Source organism: Leptodactylus fuscus, chromosome 4 (assembly GCF_031893055.1).
Source record: "Leptodactylus fuscus isolate aLepFus1 chromosome 4, aLepFus1.hap2, whole genome shotgun sequence".
NCBI classification, from domain to species: domain Eukaryota; kingdom Metazoa; phylum Chordata; class Amphibia; order Anura; family Leptodactylidae; genus Leptodactylus; species Leptodactylus fuscus.
In genome coordinates this window covers 59296933-59318166 of record NC_134268.1, presented here as the reverse complement: position 1 = coordinate 59318166, position 21234 = coordinate 59296933, and the positions used below count along the sequence as shown (strand labels likewise).

At 43.5% G+C, this 21234-nt stretch overlaps 1 protein-coding gene across 2 annotated transcripts in view; it reads right to left on the bottom strand.

Annotated features, from left to right (window-relative positions):
* RB1CC1 (RB1 inducible coiled-coil 1) overlaps positions 1–12170 on the bottom strand; it is a 97158-nt gene extending 84988 nt beyond the window's left edge. For both annotated transcript variants that reach the window (XM_075270500.1, XM_075270501.1), the window contains exons 1-2: positions 12042–12170; positions 3746–3875 (exon numbers count right to left, since the gene is read on the bottom strand). In XM_075270500.1, the coding sequence (XP_075126601.1) occupies positions 3746–3816 (71 nt within the window). In that variant the 5' untranslated portion in view covers positions 3817–3875; positions 12042–12170. The remainder of the gene's footprint in view (positions 1–3745; positions 3876–12041) is intronic.
* Between the last annotated feature and the right edge of the window lie 9064 nt (positions 12171–21234).

The window sequence follows — 21234 nt, the reverse complement described above, 5'->3', positions numbered from 1 at the left end:
CCCTTTAATTAACTTTCCTCCGAAGTTGAAAGGTAAGTTCACATGGCAGACATGACATGGCCACTTCAAATTCCTCTCTACTCCAGTCCATTGTATACAATGGGAGGCAGATTCAGGACAAAATTTGGCATCAATTTTAAGGCAGAATCCACCTTAATGTCAGCACCAAATTCTGCCTTATGAACATAACTTTAGGGTATAGATATGCAGTGCAATGTGTGGTAGAAAGCCAAGGCAACATGTGGTGGGCACGGTGAGTAGTATTATCCATCATTGATGTTTCCCAGCCAGGCTCTAACGGAGAGTTCACACGGAGTTACGTGCCGCGTGATGTGGCACGTAGACGCCGCGGGACCCTTTGCGGGCCGTACACGCTCCCATTGATTTCAATGGGAGAGGGGATCGTATGCGCCGCGCTAGTTTGCGGCCGTGAATAAATGCAATGAAATCAATGGGAGCGTGTACGGCCCGCAAAGGGTCCCGTGGCGTCTACGTGCCACATCACGCGGCACGTAACTCCGTGTGAACTCCCCCCAAGAGTCAGGAAACAGAGGCTGGTTGGGGACCCCGGTAGTGGTGAGGTATCACAGTAAGGTCATTGCTACCCAGTTTATTTTACATGACTAAGCTCTTGGCTTTAGGCTTGAGAGGCTAACCAATCCCTTTAATTAAAGCAGTTTTTCCAGCAATGCCAGAGTGTTTGCCACAGTAATTCAGCGGGTAAATTGCAGTATTACAAGTAAAATTACGCACAAACCATCGGAAATTGCACAGTGGGTGTGGTTTGTCATACACAGTTATCATACATCTTTGTTTTAATGTCTCCAGGTTATACTTATGCAATGCTGGCTGGATTTATGACTTAGGCCTGGAAAAAGGCAAGTATGTTTTATCCAGTATTACCATACCTATGTAAATTGCTTCTACTCACGCAACCAATGTCAGGAAAGTGAAAGTACACTTCTGACTTTATAACATGAATTTTTTTCATTAAATGCATCATTTACTGGTAGGACTACTCATTTCATTTATCTTGGTTCAACCCTGTCACAGAGAAGCACAATTGTTCTGTGTGCCAGGAAAACTTATTACTGTAAATGTACATTATTTCTATTCTACTCCAGTGTCTTGTGGCAAAAGGCCAATGTATATTGTACAAGAGACCTTTAACTGCCCAATATCATTGCACTTGTAACCACTTTTTGGATTAAGAGAAGAGAATGTGCAAGGTTCTCATATTGCGGACAAATCTACCATCATGCTAAGGAAACCAAGTCACCTCTGTGTGGTCAGTAAAGAAAGGAAAGGAAGTGACAACCTCTCTGTACACATATCCGACTCACAGCAGCACTTTAGCACTTCCCATTGCTGAAGGGTTCCAAGTTTACTATACAAAGTAAACCATGTTGGAGGTAAAGCCAAATTGGGAGGGTAACATCTTCAGAAACAATAAAAGGTACTCACTTAAAACAGTATTTTTTTTTTTACTCTGCATGCCATATATACTGCTCTGACTGTTTCCAGAGGCAAAAGTACATGTAGGCATCTGGACAGCTTAAAGGGATCCTATCATTCAGACGTCATTTTTTCTAAGTACCACGTCGGAATAGCCTTAAGAAAGGCTATTCTTTTCCTACCTTTCGTTGTCTTCTCCGTGCCGCCATTCGCCTACAATCCCGGTTCTTGTCGGTATGTAAATTAGCTTTCTCGCAGCACTGGAGGCGTCCCCAATGCTGCGGGAGAACTCTCTCCAGCGCCGCCTCCTCTTCTTCAGCAGCGTCATCTTCAGCCTCTTCTTCCGGTGGTGGCTTGCAACTTCTAAGGCCTCCGGCCTTGGGCAGAGCAGACTGCGCATGCCCATAGGCCACGAGAAAATGGCCACTTGCATAGTATTGTAAGCGGCCATTTTCTCGGGGCGTGTGCAGTCTGCTCTGCCCGAGGCCTAGAAGTAAGAAGACACCGTCGGAAGAAGAGAATGAAGAGGCTGTTCCAGACAAAGATGGAGGCGGCGCTGGAGAGAGTTCTCTCGCAGCATTGGGGCTGCCCCCAGTGCTGTCTGGACGCTAATTTGCATACCGAGAGAAACAGAGATTGTAGGTGAACAGCGGAGAAGACAACGAAAGGTAGGAGACGAATAGCCGTTCTTAAGGCTATTCCGACGTGGTACTTAGAAAAAATGTCATCTGAATGATAGTATCCCTTTAAGGGCCTTTTATAGATGAGATGGGAATACTCATCCATACACTGCAGTCACAGAAGGTCAGATTTACAGCTTCAGATAAGCTGGTTGTGCACTTGGAAAATTAAAGCTGGGTTGTCATTGGTAGCTGCAGGAAATAAAGAGTTTTTCTTTTAGACCGCTTTATAAATTTGCCCCTTGCATGAGGTTCTCAATGTCTCTATTAGCAGTATGAAAATCAGCTCATGACCACGACAGACATCTTACTACTTTTGGAAGAAGAGAAAAAAAATATTGAATGCAGACATGTTAAAAGGGGTTTTGCCGGCATAGTAATTGATGAGCCATCCTACAAGCAGTATTAGAAAGCTCGATTTCCTGCAGTCAAGTACTGATCAGAGAAAACGTGTTAATAGGCTTGCATTGTCCTTAATACACAAGTCATTGCAAAGTGAATGGGGAAGGAACAATCTGTGCTCCGACCATTCCTCCCTCATTTACATGCATGGATTATCAACAGCACTGCCCTGACTACAAGGGGTGATGTGCTGCATCCTTTAGCCTGCTTAAAAGTTGTGATCAATCAGTATTATACAGGGGTATTACCGGCAACAAGTGTTCTAGGAGCTCTTGTTGTCATTACTCTTAATAACGGCCCATCTAATAGTTAATCAATTAAAAATCGGCAAACATCCAGGCCCCTAGCTGAACAGCTGTTTGAAGAAGCTGCCATGTACGGGTGAGTGCTGTTTCTTCTGTACTTAGAAAGCACAGCACTGTACATTTGTGCAGCATTTGTGCTTGGTATCACATGAATAGGAATGAGCTATGATCACGGCATATGAACTTGACGTCATATGGGAAAGGGAAAACCTCTTTAAACAAACCATGAAGGACGGATAACTAAAATATATGAAAAAATACATAATGTTTCAATAAATTCTCACCAGGTATCCAGCACCACCGCGGTATTCCTTAAAACTTAGCCTTAGGCTACGACTAAGAGGATCAGCTATCCTCGAAACGTGTCAGCTGGACGTTCTTGATATGTATTGAATTGCAAATGGATTCATTCCAAAGAACATTCCGGATGTATGGATTTTAATCTAATGTAACAATAAAGGCTAAGTTTTATGGAATACCTTGGTGGTGCCAGATACCTGGTGAGAATTTGTTCACAGTTGTTCAAACCGGTGGAGTTTTGTTCCGAGCATCTTTGATTTCCATTTACGGCACATGTCGAAAGATCTTTGCTACATTGCCAGTTACGTGAGTGGGCTGTGATTTTCCTTTTTCCACCTTTTTCCCTTTTTTTGTACTTATAATGTTTCAATACACCACACACTTGCTGTATAGCGGAAACTGAATGATTAAAAATATACATAATAATGGTGGAACTACACAAATGGGGAGATTTTTCAAAGACAGTGCCTGGGAATTATGGAGTATGCACCCAAAATTGATACAGACACACACAACATCCATACAGATACTGTCCAGCGACTTTCACGCCTACTAGGGAAAAGCAGTACCATATAAAAATTAACTCTTTAAATGTGTTCTTACGTTTGAACTGCAAGCTCGGTGTCAAATGTGAGGGTGATTCCTGTGTTCACCAGAAACACATACAGCTTCATGATGACGGCTCTATGTTCCTCTGCTCCCTTCTTTACTCTTTGTTGTGCTCATTTAGAAACTGTGAAGAAAAGAAAATGGAAACATTAGAAGTTGCACATCTCACAACAGCGGGAGAGCCACAGGTTATTACTGCTTCTTCTAATGCTCTAAGCGTCTCCACCAGGTACATGAAAATCAAAGACACAAAATTGTATGTGTATGTAGTGCGTTTGTCCAGTGTAGGGCGGACCTGAAAGATTACAATACATGACATATTATGTACCTTTGAAAACTGGACAAAATTCAGGTAGAAAGTCTACTACTTTTCTTGTAACTGTGCGTTTCCCCCGGTTGCGAAAGTATGAGTTAGATGCAGGTATCTGTGATCACTAGAGGAAGAGGGGGTGGCTGACAAGAATAGTTTGCTACAGGTATATACATTAGACAGCGGTCTGCCTAACATTTGGCTAGATTCACCTATTAAGATTGGTCCATGCGTTTGTAGGGTTTACTGGCCTGACCTTCAAGATGAGAGAGGGATCACTAGCTTCATAGAGATCTAAGAATCCCACTCCCAACATGGAGGCCAGGTCAGTAAATCCACCGAACAATGGACTGGGTGAATCCAGCCTCAAGCTTTCATACAGCGCTCGAACAGCACTGGGGTCATCTCTCCAGCGCCGCCTCCATCTTCTCTTGAATGGCCTCATCATCCTCTTCTTCCGGCGGTGGCTTGCAACTTCTAGGCCTCGGGCAGAGCAGGCTGCACATGCCCACAGTCCACGAGGAAATGGCCGCTAGCACAGTATTGTAAGCGGCCATTTTCTCATGGCCTGTGGGCATGCGCAGCCTGCTCTGCCCGTGGCCTAGAAGTTGCAAGCCACCGCCGGAGGATGCTGCTGACAAAGATGACGCTGCTGATGAAGATGGAGGCGGTGCTGGAGAGAGTTCTCTCACAGCATTTGGGACGTCCCCAGTGCTGTGAGAGAACTCATTTGCATACCGACAAAAACCGGGATTCCTACGGAACAGCGGTGCGGAGAAGACAACGAAAGGTAGGAGAAGAATAGCCTTTCTTAAGGCTATTCCGACGTGTTACTCACAAAAAAAGGGTTTGAATGATAGGATCCCTTAAACAGTAGATCGAGAGGTTCCATTTCCCCATATACAAAATAGGACATGCGATAACAGTCTACCCATAAGGAGTCCAGAGAGATATCATTGAGCAGTCCATCACATGCACGATATAGTTTAGTCACTAAAATACTTGATCTATCTTGTACTGGTCCTGACTTACAGAATGTATTATGGCCCAGCGTGGCATCCGGATTTCTGCTTGAAGCAGAGTCTACCGCTGACAGACATGCCCTGGAGACATAGCTGAGCTTATATCATTGAAAGCTCTATGCCGCCTTGTACTATAGGATGCTTTGCCTCTATATTAGATTTAATAAAGTGTCTGATGTAAAAGCTGCACTTTCCAAAATGCAAGTCACATTAGTAAGCCTTGTATAACTACTAAAGATGCACGAAATGCTGGGGTCACTGTGGATTTAAAAAGTTACTAAATTCTATTTTACTCATGAATTGTATAGAATGATTAAATACAAAAGGTATTGCATAGATACTTTATATACAGATTAAAATCCCATCTTGGCATTTCTGGCTATACCCATTAGATATGTGGCTCTATCTCGAGGATAGGACACTGTTGGCAACTGCAGTTCCTGGAGAGAGCCGCGCTATTGTGTGAATAAGGCCTAAGGCCCCATACACACACCTGAGTGTGCTGTCCTAGAGGGGGTTCAATGCTTCACTCTGCAGGATATGGAACATATGCTGTACGCTACAGAGATGGGTGGAACAACAAAATGGAGAGGAACACACTTTGAAATCAGTGGAGGATATTGGCATTCAGACGTCACCCGGCTGTATTCTCAGTGGGTCTTACAGATCCACTGATTTCAATGGGGGCCATTTGTCCAACAAAAAAAAAGAACATTTTTTTCAGGGACTGTTCATTTCTGTCACACACTGGTGTGATTGCCATTAAAAAATAAATAAATTAAAAAGACCCATCCGTCACACATCCGTTTTTCACAGTCATGTGACTAAAGAATACAGGCGCAATAGCTGACTGATATACTTTATCCATGTGCGCTGTATTTATTAACGTTATGCTGGACACAGATTCGTAGCATATCAGTTATCTATGATCCTACAGGTTCCTGCTCCCCCACTACATACCGTCCTGTGGATAAAACTCTGTGTATATGAACTAAGCCCATATTTCATATAAGATAAGTGTAAAAAAAAAAAAAAAAACCAGACGTGTGCTATTTTGGAGAACTAACACACTACTGCGCAAAATCTGAATATGGTTCCTGACACATCAACGGCGGACACTGCACTATGTGACAAGAAGCAATGACTAAACTATCTAGAACTAAAGTTTGCAGCAACTCAGATAAAAGTTCTGGCGGTCACTCAATACATGAGCAAACCCTCGGTTGTTGGCTGGTTCCAACCTTTATGTGGCACCTAGAAATCCCCGTTTGTCAGCTGCACGATATCCTATGTAAACAGGACGGGCGTTCATTTTGCGATTTTTTCCTCCAATGCAGACAAGCGCCAATCTACAAGTTTATGTCGTAAACCAGCACTCATCTTCCCTTGCATGGATCTGTTGTGGCGTTTTTGGTAAAATGGAAGTAGCCAGTTGTTTAAGTTTGCATCAAATTACTGAAAAATCCACATACGCGGCATTTTGATTTGTGTCATTTATGTGTTTTTTATGTTCTTTATCCTCAAACCCTGCATTTTTTAAGTCCTAAATATCTCGAGGACAGGAAGGACTTGGATGTCCTCCATGCTTAGTTTAGCACAGTAATAACAGCCCATCTCTGACCCTGTGATGTACAGACACTCAGAAATGTTCTTATTCTATAACTGATAGATTATAGTGAAATGATCCAGGAATCGTGCTTTAGCACGTCGCTGGATCCAAACACAGCCTTTTGTTCATGGCAATTAATACTTGGAGAGAGAACATGGGACAAACATCACCCGTTCTCTGCCAAAGTAGATTTTACTGTGTGAAAACATAGCGTGAATATGTGCTACTTACCAGGGTGACAGATCAAACTACCGAATCCATCTCCACCAACATCACAACTTCTCTATTATGACCATAATCCCACCATATTACCTCCAGGACTATAGAACAGAACAGCCATTCAGCTAACCAGCAGACGGACGGAACATGATATTATATGGAGGAGTACTGTCAGATTAACACGACACATCTAGATGACATGCAAATTATCTGACATTTCTGGAGACAAGGGCATGATTGTACTCCAAGCCACATAAATTAGACAGGCTGTGCTACCAGATATATTCTCCATATACACTCTCACAAACAAGAACTGACTATGTCTTCACATGACTGTGCCTCAGAGGTTAGTCACTTAAAAGGAGTGTAGTGACAATTTTTTCCCGTGTTTTTATCTATTTTATTTTTAGCTGGTAAATTCTTTTTATTCTAATTTCCATAGATGACTATGTAGGCTGCCATCTTGCCTCATCTTCTTCTCTGCTCTGTTACATCATTTAGTCATATGTTTTACTGCATAGTCATGCCCATGGGCAGCAATAGACTAGAGCCAGCTCATTGAGGTCTATGGGAGAGCTTTCTAGGCATGCTCTGTGCAGATCAGCTGTGACAGAATAGATTGTCAGTAGTAGATAGAATGATAGATCACTATGGGGGTTATCTGTAGAAGTGTGATCCTATTGTAATCCTGTCTGTCTTGTTTGTGATGTATATGAGGTCATACCTTCAATGAAATCCCCTACAGAATTGTCAAGTGTCAGCTTAGTGGCCACAGTAAATATTGTAGGATTCTATAGACTATCATTTTTTTTTAGTTCAGATTATTCAAATAACTTTTGTGTCTTTTTTTTTGTTGACACACAGGGCTTTATTTTTATGTCATTTTTATTTTTTAATTTTTTTTTTTCGGTACCTGAGAAACACATATACAAAGAAAGAAAACCTGGTTTATCATATTTTTTTTTAATAGCACAAAATGCTATTAAAACTTTGTAAAATAGTTGTACCTCTCTGTTATGGTAATTGTCATGTAGTGTTGTCACCGGGGGTGAGGCTAGAACCTGTAATGTGGACATGGTAGAGTTTTTTGTTTTTTTTTCACTTGAATTTTTATTTTTTACATTATGACCCTCGCATAAGGTCAAAATAGATCTTTGAATCACATTTTAACATTAAGCTGATTTTCCCTGTAATTGGGGCTGATGCATTTAGTATTTTGTCAAATTTCTGGCATAACCTTACATAGCCTGACAGGACACAGGAAGAACGGCAAAGTGACTATGCATGCTCATGGCCCGCTTCATTCTTAAAGGGGTTGTCCTGTTTTTCCTCCCTATCCACAGGACAGGATATAAGTGCCTGATCACTGGAGCCCGCAAGTGATCAGGAGAATGGAGGAATGAAAGCCCCCCTAAGACTATGAATGGAGCACCAGTGCACTTACATGACCAGCACCCCATTCACTTGAATAGTGCTGCTGAGGCTGTAATGCATCTGAAACCTCATCAAAGCGAATGAAACGCTGTTCATGCAAACTCATGCTAAATTCATTAGGAGGCCTTATGGGGACTTTCAGTCCCCTATCCTCCTAATAACTTGTTGACCTCAGCAATCACACAATTACCCTTTCCATAACAAATTTAACTACAGACTTCATAGAAACAGATAAGCAAACTTTTTTCTGGGTGCATTGTTAACGGCTACCTAGTTATGTTTGTTTTCTATGGCCGTCTAAGGGTGCATGCACACTACGTAACGCCGGGCGTGTATGAGAGCCGTACACGCCGGCGTTACAGCAGGGCTGCCGAACTCTCCCATTCACTTCAATGGGAGCGCTCGTAAACGCCGCTGTTACGAGCGCTCCCAGTGAAGTGAATGGGAAGTGTTCGGCAGTCTGCTGTAACGCCGGCGTGTACGGCTCTCATACACGCCCGGCGTTACTCAGTGTGCATGCACCCTAAGTTAGGATTCAATGCTAATTTTTTATTTATTTATTTATTTTTTAAATATAGATTGTGAGCCCCACATAGGGAAAAAAATGTACATTGTGAATCCTATCAGTATGTCTTTGGGATGGAAATCCATGCAAACACGGGGAGGACATACAAACTCCTTGCAGAAGGTTTTTTGCCCTGGGTGGGATTTGAACACTGAGCCACCGTGTGGCCCCTTGGATTCAATGCAAAATTGACAGGTCTTCTATTCTACCCAATTTAAAGGGAATTTGTCAGCAGAAAATGACCTATTTCATATAACATTTTTATGTTAAACATATTTTTAGAGATTTTTTTTTGACAATGTGTTCATATTTTTTTTTTTAAAAAAAAACTAAATCCTGTACTTTTCACTCGACCACTAACACGCCTAATAATAGGCTGACAGTTGCCGATTGTGTAGTGGTTTTCTTTGCAGGAGCCACCTCATTTACATCACAGACAGGATTAAAATAGAGAATAACACCTCTACAGATAAGACCACAGACCCATTATTACAGTCTCATAGCCAATGCTGACAAGAAATGATATTACTGCTTATCTGCCCCTCCTGCACAGAGCAGATCTAGAAAACTCATAGCACTGGCTCCAACCTTTTGCTGACTATGGCCATGAGACTTCTGTAAAGCATATAACTAAATTGTTGTAAAAAAAAAAAAAAAAAAAAAAAAAAAGCAGCCCAGGCAAGATGGCTGCCCTATAATCCTATACAGAAAAAAAATCAAAACAAAAATGAATTAGAAAGTGTTATAGTATATATTAAAAAAAGTTCTATAATCTACTATGACGTGAATAAATAAAGAATTGGTGATACATTCCCTTTAAGAGCAGTATGGGACAGAGGGGGAGACAATAGGATTAAGCATATACTATTATATACAGGCATATTATTTACATGTTTATATTTTGGATTCTTGCATGCAAAGCTGGATCACTCGTGATTTTGTCTATAAATCCAGCTATCAGCCATCCTTTGTGGGCAGGAATAATAAGCTTAGTGTAATGTAGGAGACCTGACAGATACAGTTTAATATTAGGGAGTTCTCCAGAATTCCATCTGAATCATTTTTAATGTGTGTTTGCTTGGCAGTGCCACAAGAAGTCATCCTGTAGTCACCGTTACCTATTTCCTCCTCCCATGTAGTAGGATTATATATCACCCTACTGGACACAATACATATTCATGACATGGTGATGTAAATGATGTCAGTGCCATAAGCAATATGTCTCAGTGAAAGCTATCCATGACTTTATAATGTGGGACTGAGCAATAGCAGGTAGGAGTCAGTCTATGTAAAGGCTTGACCAATGTTTTATAAGTTTTATTCACGGATTTGGGGCCCTCGTTGCTGATAAACACCTCTGATCCTCTTTTAACTACTATGCACTGAACAAACAGGGATCTAAAAGTTATGTTTTCACGGATTTGGGGCCCTTGTAACTGATATCCAACCTCTGATGCGCTATAAACAATGGAGGATCTAAAAGTTATGTTTTCAATCCCCTTTTATTCAGTAAATACATTTGTTTATAAAGTGTTAAAGGGGTTGCCGGGATATTTTTGTATTTACGGCATAAGCTTAGGTTAAAGCCAGAAATATCTGATCATGGTAAGGGGTGTCAAGCGGCCCTTGCAAGGGTATGCTGTTCCTGGCCACGTCTGATGCTGAACGATACAAAAAACAGAGCAAGAGGTAGTTGCCTACAGTCCCTGAATAGTGGCCGGATGCCGATATTGTACCTCAGCCACCACGGAAATCAAAGTGAGCTGCAGCATCGGCACCCGGACTCTATACAGGCCGTAGAGTCAACAGCTTCTTGCTCTGTGCTGTGTATAGTATGGCATCGGCAGCAGCCCTGGACATCTGCTGGCCCCTGATCGATTCCTGGCCAACCCCTTTAACTATAACCGTATTGGCTTTTGTGCTGTATGTGTAGTAACCTCAATCATGTGGCTATGTCAAAAGAACATCCAAGTAAAGCAAGTTTTGTCAACATCCAGTGGTGTATCTTTTATAACACAAAACATTTTTTTATTTTATTTATATAGCAACAATATATTCCTTATATCATAAACATACAACGTAAGGGAAACTTGGAGCTGACTTTGAGGTGGATTCTGCCTCGCCGTGTATCTTGCCCCAGAATCTGCAGCACAAGACTCTCTATTGATACTCCATTCATGTAAAAACTAAAATGGAAAGCCGAGGACCAGATAATGGACCCTCTCCTCTTTCTGCAGTGTGAACGAGCCCTAAACATACATGAACACCACATACTGAGCCACACAGAGATCCTGAATAAAGTCCCACCTGTGGCTCTATAGGTGGCGTCTATGCGTTATTGTCTGTAAAACAATACACCAGTGGATGATGGAAGAACTCGTCTCGGAAGATGGGGAACCCAGGATAGAATCCTGTATCTTGGTAATATTCTTCGAGGCTTGTGCTGCCCACCATTTTTTATTGTTGGACTGTCATGTGACCATGGAACATGACATCATCACGGCAGACGCTTCATTATCCAGCAGCAGATAGGAGAATATGGTTAACACAATACAAATATAATAAGAATGATGTCACTTTTTATATCATGGGGGATGGAAAACAGGGGCAGGAGGTGAAAGGTCCCCTCACGGTGACATCATCGTCATGTAGGGTTTCACAGACAGCGATGAGGGGGGCGAGCAGATTGCAGGTAAAGGAAGCATATGGTATGGAGGGGATCTTTGCTGTGACAGGTGAGAATGCTTCCCATATGTTAGGAGACAAAGACCTCACTGCTGCCATGGGATTGCACACATGGGGGTACCATAATAACACATATACACACAGTGCTAGCTGAGGTGAGGGGCACAATGCGGGCACAGGGGCTACACAGGGGCTCAGTCACAGGTGGAGGGGTCTCTGTGCCGGGGGTGCCGATCCCCCCGTGTGTACAGGACACAGGTCACACAGACATATTTACAGCTAAGGGCGGATTAATGGAAAGCATCTGACAGGGGCCTGAGAGTCAGGCCGGGGGAGGAGTTGTCAGCTGGTTGCTTCATCTACATGAACACCACAACAAAGGGGCTCCTTCCATCGGGGCTCTCTAGCGCCTCTCCAGCCCACCCCCCAGCCGTCACCCCTCATACCCGGGCACAGTGTGGCCGCCACTCAGGAAGATCCCCTTGTTATTGTTGTTGTTGTTGACGACTCAGCATCGCTCAGGCTGCTTGTTTCCGGCGGCGGCTCTAGCATCGCGAGATTGAGGCCAAGTCTCGCGGTGTTTGGGAGAGACACACAGGGGAACTGGGGATAGAGGCGGGGCGGACGGGCCGGGATGTTAGTCGGGCCGTGACGTCATTCGTTGAGAGGGGGCGGAGCCTGTAGTGTTTATACTGGCGGGGGTCGACACCCGCTGCGTTGTTATATAGGGCTTATATTGCGGCTTAGAATAGAACTGAAGTCATTGGGGGCAGATTCTTGGGGCGTAGCTATAGGATGTGCTGTTACTGCCGCGCCCTGATGCTGAGGGTGGCCCCATAGGTGTCTGCTACTCACTATATACCACTAGTCTAAATGACACGAGGTGTTAACCCCTGCTTTACTTCACCTTGAAGTGTGAGGCCACAGGTCACCTCAGGTAGTGTGCTTCAGGAGTACACCGTGTCCAATAGGGTGTCGTGTCACATTAGGACACGTCTGTACACAATGACCATTGCAATTCTCATCAAGACTCCAAAGCTCAAGGACCATTGTGTTATGTGTATGGGAGTTAGTGTCTGTCATAAAGGGTCTCATCCCCTCCAAATTTCACATCCATATTGTTTTAACTCCTGCAAAATGCTTAAAGGGTTAACCAACTTCCCAAATTGGAATTAAGGGGTGTAGTTTTGGCAATGGGGTGATATATGGGGGATTTCTAATATATAGGGCTTTAAAACTGAAGTGGTCACTAACAAATGGGTTTTGGAACTTTTCCTGTATATCTGGAAAATCGCTGTTAGCGTCCATTCACACGGAGTAACGTGCCGCGTGATGTGGCACGTATACGGCGTGTGATACTGTACGCGCCGTAAAAGCTCCCATTGATTTCAATGGGAGCCTGGATTGTATACGCCATGTTATTTTGCGGCCGCAAAATAACGCCGCGTATACGATCCAGGCTCCTATTGAAATCAATGGGAGCTTTTACAGCGCTCAAAATCTCACACGCCGTATACGTGCCAGGTCACGCAGCACGTTACTCCGTGTGAATGGACCCTTAGACTTGTAAGTCTTCTAATGTCCAAAGTCATTTGAAGGACGATTAAAAGATGATGCTAATAAAAAAGTAGCTACGATATTTATTAGTGTATTTGGGGTACTTCATGGGCTCAGCAATGCATCATGGCTCCTGAGAGCAAATCCAGCAAAATATGCCCTCCAAAAGCCCAATGGTGCGCTTTCCATGTACCATGTGTAAAAAAAAAACACAAGTTATTTATCATCTCTTTTTTTGGCCTTATCTATCGCAGGTTCGCCTCTTCTTTTTTTTTTAAGATTCGTTTTACGGCGGTGCCTATTTATGATGTCATTGCACCTCCTTGTTAAATGTGCACAAGTTAGTGTAGTTGTGGATTTGTTTTAAAAAGATGCAGTAGCCCTTTTTTTGCTAAAACAAATTGTGCAATTTCAAATACCGTCTGACCTGACAGGTTTTATTACATTGCCCATGTACAGGAGGGCCTTGGCGCCTTATTAAAAAAGCACAAGTCATAAATATAACGTGAAAAGGATCTCCAGGCCATGCCCCCTTTTCTCAACAAAAAAAAAGTGCAGAGGGCAGCAAAATATCTGGACTCCTTAGTAGAGATGAGTGAGTAGTGAAATATTCGAGATTCGATATTCGTCTCGAGTAAAGCCTCAATATTCGACTACTCGATTGAATATTGAATCCTATTATAGTCTATGGGAATAAAATGCTCGTTTCAGGGGAAACAACTATTCGACTAAAGTAGAGTCACGAAGTCCACGAGTAGCAGGAGGAGAGTGCAAAGTGCAGTTTAAGAGTGTTGAGGAGGAGCTCTGTGCAGTTAAAGCGCATGGACCCCATAGACTATAACGGGGTCCGTGTGCTTTTTGCGCACTGCCCGCACGAATGATTCATGCGGGCAGTGCGCGGCAAGCACACGGACCCCATTACAGACTATGGGGTCCGTGCGCTTTAACTGCACAGCGCCTGCAGTTGCGCTGACATTCCGTTCAGGGGGTTCTCCTGCGGGCTCCTTCTGGACGGGAGGCAGGCGCTAATGTGAACTGGCCCTTACTCGTCCTGCAGAACCAGCATTGATTGGCCGAATGCTATACACTGTGTAGCATTTGGTCAATCAACGTAGGTTCTGAATCAAATCTTTACTGCGAATAGCGAGTAGTATTCGATCGAGTACGAGTATTTCGAATACCGTAGTATTCAATCAAATACCTACTCAATCGAATACTACTCGCTCATCTCTAATCCTTAGTGATTTTTCTCTACCTTTGCTTTATGCTATAGTGTCCTTGTCACTACTAGTAGCATAAAGCAGTATCTTCAGTCCAACAGGTTACACAGGTAGTTCAGCTCCTTCAGTGTGGCAAATCCATACATGCCATTGCAAGAACATGGGGAGGATACCAGAACCCCAGGCCATTACACCAGGAGAACTGGAAAGGGCTGTGCAATAAAGCAACCCAACAGCAGGAACAAGATCTGCTCCTTTGTGTAAGGGAAACAGCCAGAGCCCTACAAAATGCCCTCCAGTGGATTACTAATGTGCATACATGATGGTCCCATAGTCACAGCCCAGCAGCTTGTTTGCCACTTATAAATTCTTTAATTTGTTGGTAATAAAATGTCAGTAAAGATTTTCAACTTGAATCTTTCGATCACTGAGATCCAATGAGTAACTTAGTGTGTTGCTATTTATTTATTTACAAAAAACATATATACACACAGTCAAGTCACATTATTTCAACTACCTCCATGCGACAGCATGAAGCCCGTGAAGGGAGCAATGTGTCATGGGCTGGCTGGATGTGTATATGAGCTGTGTAAAGGGCTGTCTAAACACAAATCAGTCATTGTTGCCATGGGTAAAAGGTCATTTATCAGAGTTGCAAAAATGGATGATTATTGGCTTCCAAGGGTGGCAGTATTTCTCAAACAGCACAATTTGTGTATTGCTATGGTGAAAATGTATCATGAATGGGCAAATGGAAAGTGTGCAAGGTCCTACTAACATGCATCAGAGGAGCAGCTGTAAAAAAATTAACTGGGGGGGGGGGGAAGGGGGCTACTAGACTTGTCTCAAATAATAGTTAATGTTCCATGGGTCTCCAAAGCAAACAGTTGATCATTACACCTATGCTAACAAAGGTGGGTCGGACAAAAAGGCTTCAATTTGCAAGGCACATCTTATTTGACATTCTACAGCTGTGAATACTTACAAAGATATTTTTTGATAACAAAAAAAACCTCAGAATGGGTAGGAAATCTAAATTCCAACTCTTAGCTATGTGAAAAAAAATCTAAAAGCAGTCAGGCTGGAGGCAAGAATGTCTATTTTATAAAGATTGTTTTGAATGGGCAATGCTGTGACCAGCGTGCTATTTGACAAATGGCTAGGGGGAATCCCATTGTGATAATGGGTCACAAAAAAGGAGAGAAGATGGATCAAGGTGACATCAGAGGAAAAGGGTGGTGGAAGCTGCAATACTAAGCATTCCACCTGATGTGTAGCCCCTAGATCCAATATTCAAGAAGGCCCTGAAGACTCACCTATTCAGGAAGGCTTCCAACCTCCAATAACACTATCACCACACCACCATCTGAACTGTCTCCCCCCTCACCTTCTGTCTCTACCCCCTTCCCCCATAGATTGTAAGCCCTCGCGGGCAGGGCCCTCTACCCCACCGTGCCAGTCGGTCACTGTTAGTATTATATCTACCTGTACATTCTGTGTATTGTATGTAATCCCTTAAATGTAAAGCACCATGGAATTAATGGTGCTATAGAAATAAACAATAATAATAATAATACACCTGCCTGGGTCAGTGGCAGTGTGAAGGTTGTAAATATATGATCACAAAAACATTGTTATCCTTAAAACTAAATGCAGTATAACTATTTATGTTTCAAACTGAATATGATATGTGACAAGATGACGCCAGCAATATATGGATATAGCTATATTATGCCTTTTTGTCCCAGGTTGAAACTAAAATCATATATCCATGATCCATATCCATCTTGTAATCCATTGTTATCTCCTTTTGGCTGGAGGCAATGGGAGCCACTATTGACAAAGTCAATGAATAGACAATTCAGGAGGACATCTCTAAGTGGAAAAACCAGTTAGGCTGTTGTGGAGCATGAACAGATAACATTCAATTAACCCCCAGCCCTCATACATTTAGTGACTGGGGGAGGATGGAGTTCAGAGCTAAGTCATAACTGTATACTAGGCTATATGTATATACTGTAATGCACGCATGAGAGTGTGAAGATTGAGGCTGCAAAGACATTCCTGTGTGTTATGGGCTTTTGACAATGTAACAAACATCATGACAATATGGCCTCTATGGTGTTGTTAGGATTGGGTCCCATAGGGTCCACTCTCAGCGCACAGCGCCACCTGCGGGTCAATCTAACCCTCGGCCTCATGTAGTGAGGTGTCTGGAGTGTAAGTCCAGATTTCAGCCTACTGAGCATGCTGAGACCTATTGGAGTCGCTCACAGGCTAAGTGCCACTTCTTGCCTACTGAACATGAGCAGTGAGGTCATGGCCACCGCCCTGTTGGGCAGGGACTCCCCTTTAAAAAGTGTGAGCCGACGCCTGCCCGGCGCTCACACTTTGAATCAGAATCTCTGAGGTTGTTAAAGACAGTAGTTCAGGGCTAGCTGCAGTTTTCAGACAGGTGTCAGACTAGGCCTCTGTGTGGGGTTTTCCTTGCCACTATCCACTCTGTAGTTCAGTACCTGTAAATCCTGAACTATCAGCCCTACTCCAGGCTAGGAGCCGTGGACTCTGTTCCAGCCTGAGGCGCTGATAGCAGGTGTGGTTTCTCAGATAGCTCCCTTTACTGTCTAACTACCTTAGTTACTCCTGGCTGTTGCAGGAGCTGCTGTGGTTGCTGACCTGGGGTGAGTTAATCCTTGGCAGCCTTGTTTGTTTTCAGCTGTACTGTGCACCTGTCCAGTGAGGTTAACTGGCAGGGCACTGTTGCAGCGTGTTCACTTTAAGTATTGTGTCACTTGTCTGCCAGTGCAGTTTTAACTGGTAGCTCACTATACAGATATACAGCCGCCCACCTTCGGGCCTGTGGACCTTGCTGCAGTGCCTTGCAGACTAGGTTCTGTCGTTTAAAAATATTATTTTTTAATAAATACACAGAACCGTAACAGGTGTCCTCAGGTGTAGGCCCCCGACCATGTGGAAGCCACGTGGGAAGAAGTCACTCCCACAGGAAATGACATCAGAGAAACCACACGGCAAGAAGCTACATCACTTCCTGGAGGTAGTGCCCTGGAGCTGATGTCACAGGAGGCAGATACTCCTCTACCAACCAATCAGAGCTTGCTGTTTGTTTACTTCCTGTATGTGGATATAAAAACCTTGGTGCATAATAAAGCTCTCTATGTATGCACTGCTCAGACTAAGAAAGAGATTCTCATACCAAACATTTCTCGTGTGGTATGAAATTTCAAAGCTAGCAACTTAGTCTGTGAATTTGGCCAGGCATTGTCACACGCAAGTTACGCTGGGTTCACACCTGCGTCTGGGGTCTCCGTTCTATGGTTTCCGTCTTCTGCATGCCAGAAGACGGAAACCATAGACCGGGTCCGGCCGTGCGCGGCGGTGAGCGTTTTGCGCTCTCCGCCGCGAAACCGGATTTTTTTATCCGGACACAGAGTACTGCATGTCCGACTCTGTGTCCGGATTATAAAACCCGGTTTCGCGGCGGAGAGCGCAAAACGCTCACCGCCGCGCACGGCCGGACAGCTTTCTCACCCATTCAAATGAATGGGTGAGAAAGTCTCCTGCAGGTTTCCGTATCCTGCCTGTGTTTTAGGCAGGAAACGGAAACCTAAGTACGGAGACCGGGCCGCAGATGTGAACGAGCCCTTAGCTGCTGAACAGGTGACCAAAAAGGCCCTGTTTCTGACAGCAGCACTGGCAAACACAGATCTCTTGCTGCTGATTTTGAAAAATTTTTATACTTTAACAAATGACAAATCAATGGCAAGGTCCAAGATCTACAAGCAGATAAGCCATGGGTGTGCAAGTACACGTGTACGAACTAGGTCTCTCTGTACTCACATGAAATGGAGTAGCCAGCTAATTTGGCAAAATAAAATTGCCAGTGGCACCAAGTGAGTAAGATCGTTTTATTCCTTCTACCCATGACCATCTTTATAGGCCACATCCACATCTAGCATTTGGTCCTCGTCATCATTATCATCTCTGCTTTTCCATTTGGTCTCCAACTTTAACTTGGACTTGACCAAGTTACTGGTACTTAGTGGAATTCACTGTGTTTTGCTAGCTGATAGTAGTGCACAGTCTCGTTGGAGAAAACCTAGTCAACGTTATTTCTTTAGGAAAGCTGCCCATGTGGGCCTCTCCTTGTAAATGTACATGTGGGATAAGGTGCAGGCCACTGTAAGTATGCCGAGCAGCAATTATGGGCAGGGACAATACACAACTTTCATGGCCCACTGGGTCAATGTTTTGAGCGTTAGCAGCCTCATTCTAAAAATGCAGCCATGCCCAATGTTTTCTAGTACTGACATCACCTCATGGGTGCTCAGCAGGCACAGTTTCAACACCTAGCTGGGACACATCCATCTCCTCCAGTTCCTCCACTCTGGACCATATACTACCCCCAACATCACCAGGGTAAGCCATTGCTTACACTCCCCTCCCTTATTCCAAGGTTGTAAGATGAAGAGCACATTGAGGGGGCAGTGTTGCACATACTGAAGCCCCAGTTTGTGCAGAATTATACAGTGAATGATTACCGCATATAGCAAATAAGGGCTCGTTCACATCTGCGCCCGGTCTCCGTTCTGCACGTTTCCGTTTCCTGCACAAAACAGGGGGAGGAGACGGAAACCTGCAGGACTCTTTCATACCCATTCATTTGAATGGGTTTGAAAGATGTCCGGCCGTGAGCGGCGGTGAGTGTTTTATGTTCTCCACCACGAAACCGGTTTATAAAATTGGACACAGTCGGACATGCAGTACTCTGTGTCCGGTTTTAAAAAAAACGGTTTTGCGGCAGAGAGCATAAAACGCTCACCACTGCTCACGGCCGGACCCGGTCTGACAGCTTTCCGTCTTCTGCATGCACTGATCCATTAGTCCATAGGTTGCTTTCCCTTTGACATAACTTCGGCTATGTTTGCCTTCGAGAGCTAGAAATTGGATAGATAGGTTCCTAGGAGTCCTGACAGTGTTGTACACTATGTGTTAGGCCAATTTAAGTTGTGGGTTGACCAAAAACAAATCTGGCACCCAAGCTACCTGAAACAAAACAAATTTTCAGAGGTTTGCTTATCTCTAGTGACCACTCAGGATATTTTTTCTGCTTCTAGCAACAAGAACCCATAGATATAAAGGGGAGAAACTTAGAAGGAGTGAGTAAGGAGAACTGAATATCAGTAAAAGATATCCTCCATTAGTATACTCTAGTATGAAACCCAAAAAATAACAAATAAATAAATGACCTTCTAAGGAAATGTGATACTGGCATGAAGTCAGTTATGAGAGAACAGAAGAACATAGAGGGACAATCAAGCAATGCAACCCTGGGCATTTCATGGTGTACATATCACTAACTGCAGACCTGATGCATTACGTGAATGCCAAATTCGAGATTAGGGGAAGTGGGTCACCCAGAACATAAAGTCTGAAGGTTTTTTGTGCGGTTGGGTTGGTGGGAATGTTTTCATTTTTCTGTCGGAGTTGCACTTAAAGCCTTTCCCGATATCCATTGTACTAATACTATTGTTGGGTCTTTAAACAGCAGATCGCTGGCATTAATCCTGTATCTGTCCCTACAAAAAAAAAAAAAAAATGCCTTTTGCAGCTCCATATGCAGAAATATATAAAAGTTTTATGTGTGTCAGAATATGGCAACTCAAAGTAAATATATATTTTTTTTAAGTTTAGAATTTTTTTAATAAGGTGTTGTAACAAAAGCTCCGGACATTTATTCTTACTATCTAACACAGGGGTAGGGAATGTACGGCTCTCCAGCTGTTGCAAAACTACAACTCCCAGCATGCATACTGGCTCTGCTGTTCTGGGAACTCCCATGGAAGTGAATGGAGCATGCTGGGAGTTGTAGTTTCACAGCAGCTGGAGAGCCAAAGGTTCCCTACCCCTGATCTAACAGGTCACCTTCAGAGGATTCCCTGTTGGGCCACCTTTTCACTGGCAGAAGTTGGCAGAGAAAAGAGTACTGCACAGAGGACTTTCTCTGCTGGTTTCAGTATAAAAACAGCGGACGCCAGGCAGAGTCCATTAAAGTCTATGGGGTGTATTGGTGTCCATGGGTAACCACTGTTTCAGCAGTCTGGCTCTCCCATGCAAGACCCATGCACAGATGTGAACTTAGCCTCAGTGGTAACGCCACCCCTTTATTGGGACCGATGATCTGCACAAGAACAATCTGGCAACTCTCCAATAAGCTATATCCCCTGAATTCTCCAAAGTCAGCCATGTCTTTCTTGTTACCTAGTCCTTGCCCACTAGTTGTTCTGCTGATAATATTAAACTTTAGGCTCATGCAGGATTCTTATGTTTTGCGTGTCCTTCTAGTGGAAGATAAAGTACAATTTGACACCATTAGCTAAGATCTCAAAAAATACATTGAAAAAGCCAAACCTCTAGCTAAATCTCCAGGGTTTGAGAAAAAATAGATAAAGCTCGTCAGCAGATGCTGGAGGGGTTTGCTAGTAATCTTAACGAAAGAAAACACTTTCAATTGTTGCGAGACTTAGCTGAGTTTAGAGACAAAAAGGAATACGAGTTCCCTAAGCAACGACATAGAACACAATAGAGCAATAAAGAGTCTGAGATCCCTACGTCTGAGGATGACACTAGTGATTGTGATAGATTGAATACTTCAAATCGGGGTACGTTTGGCTATAGGCCACAAGGGGTCAGAGAAATAGGGGCAAAACAGGACTACCCCTTGTTCACACCCTGATTTTTTTAGCCAACATCCACCCTATCTCAAGATACATACTAAGGGACAAAAAAGAACTGTAAGTGGAGGAAGGGGTAACTTGTTCCAGAGATTCCCTTCAGATTATCA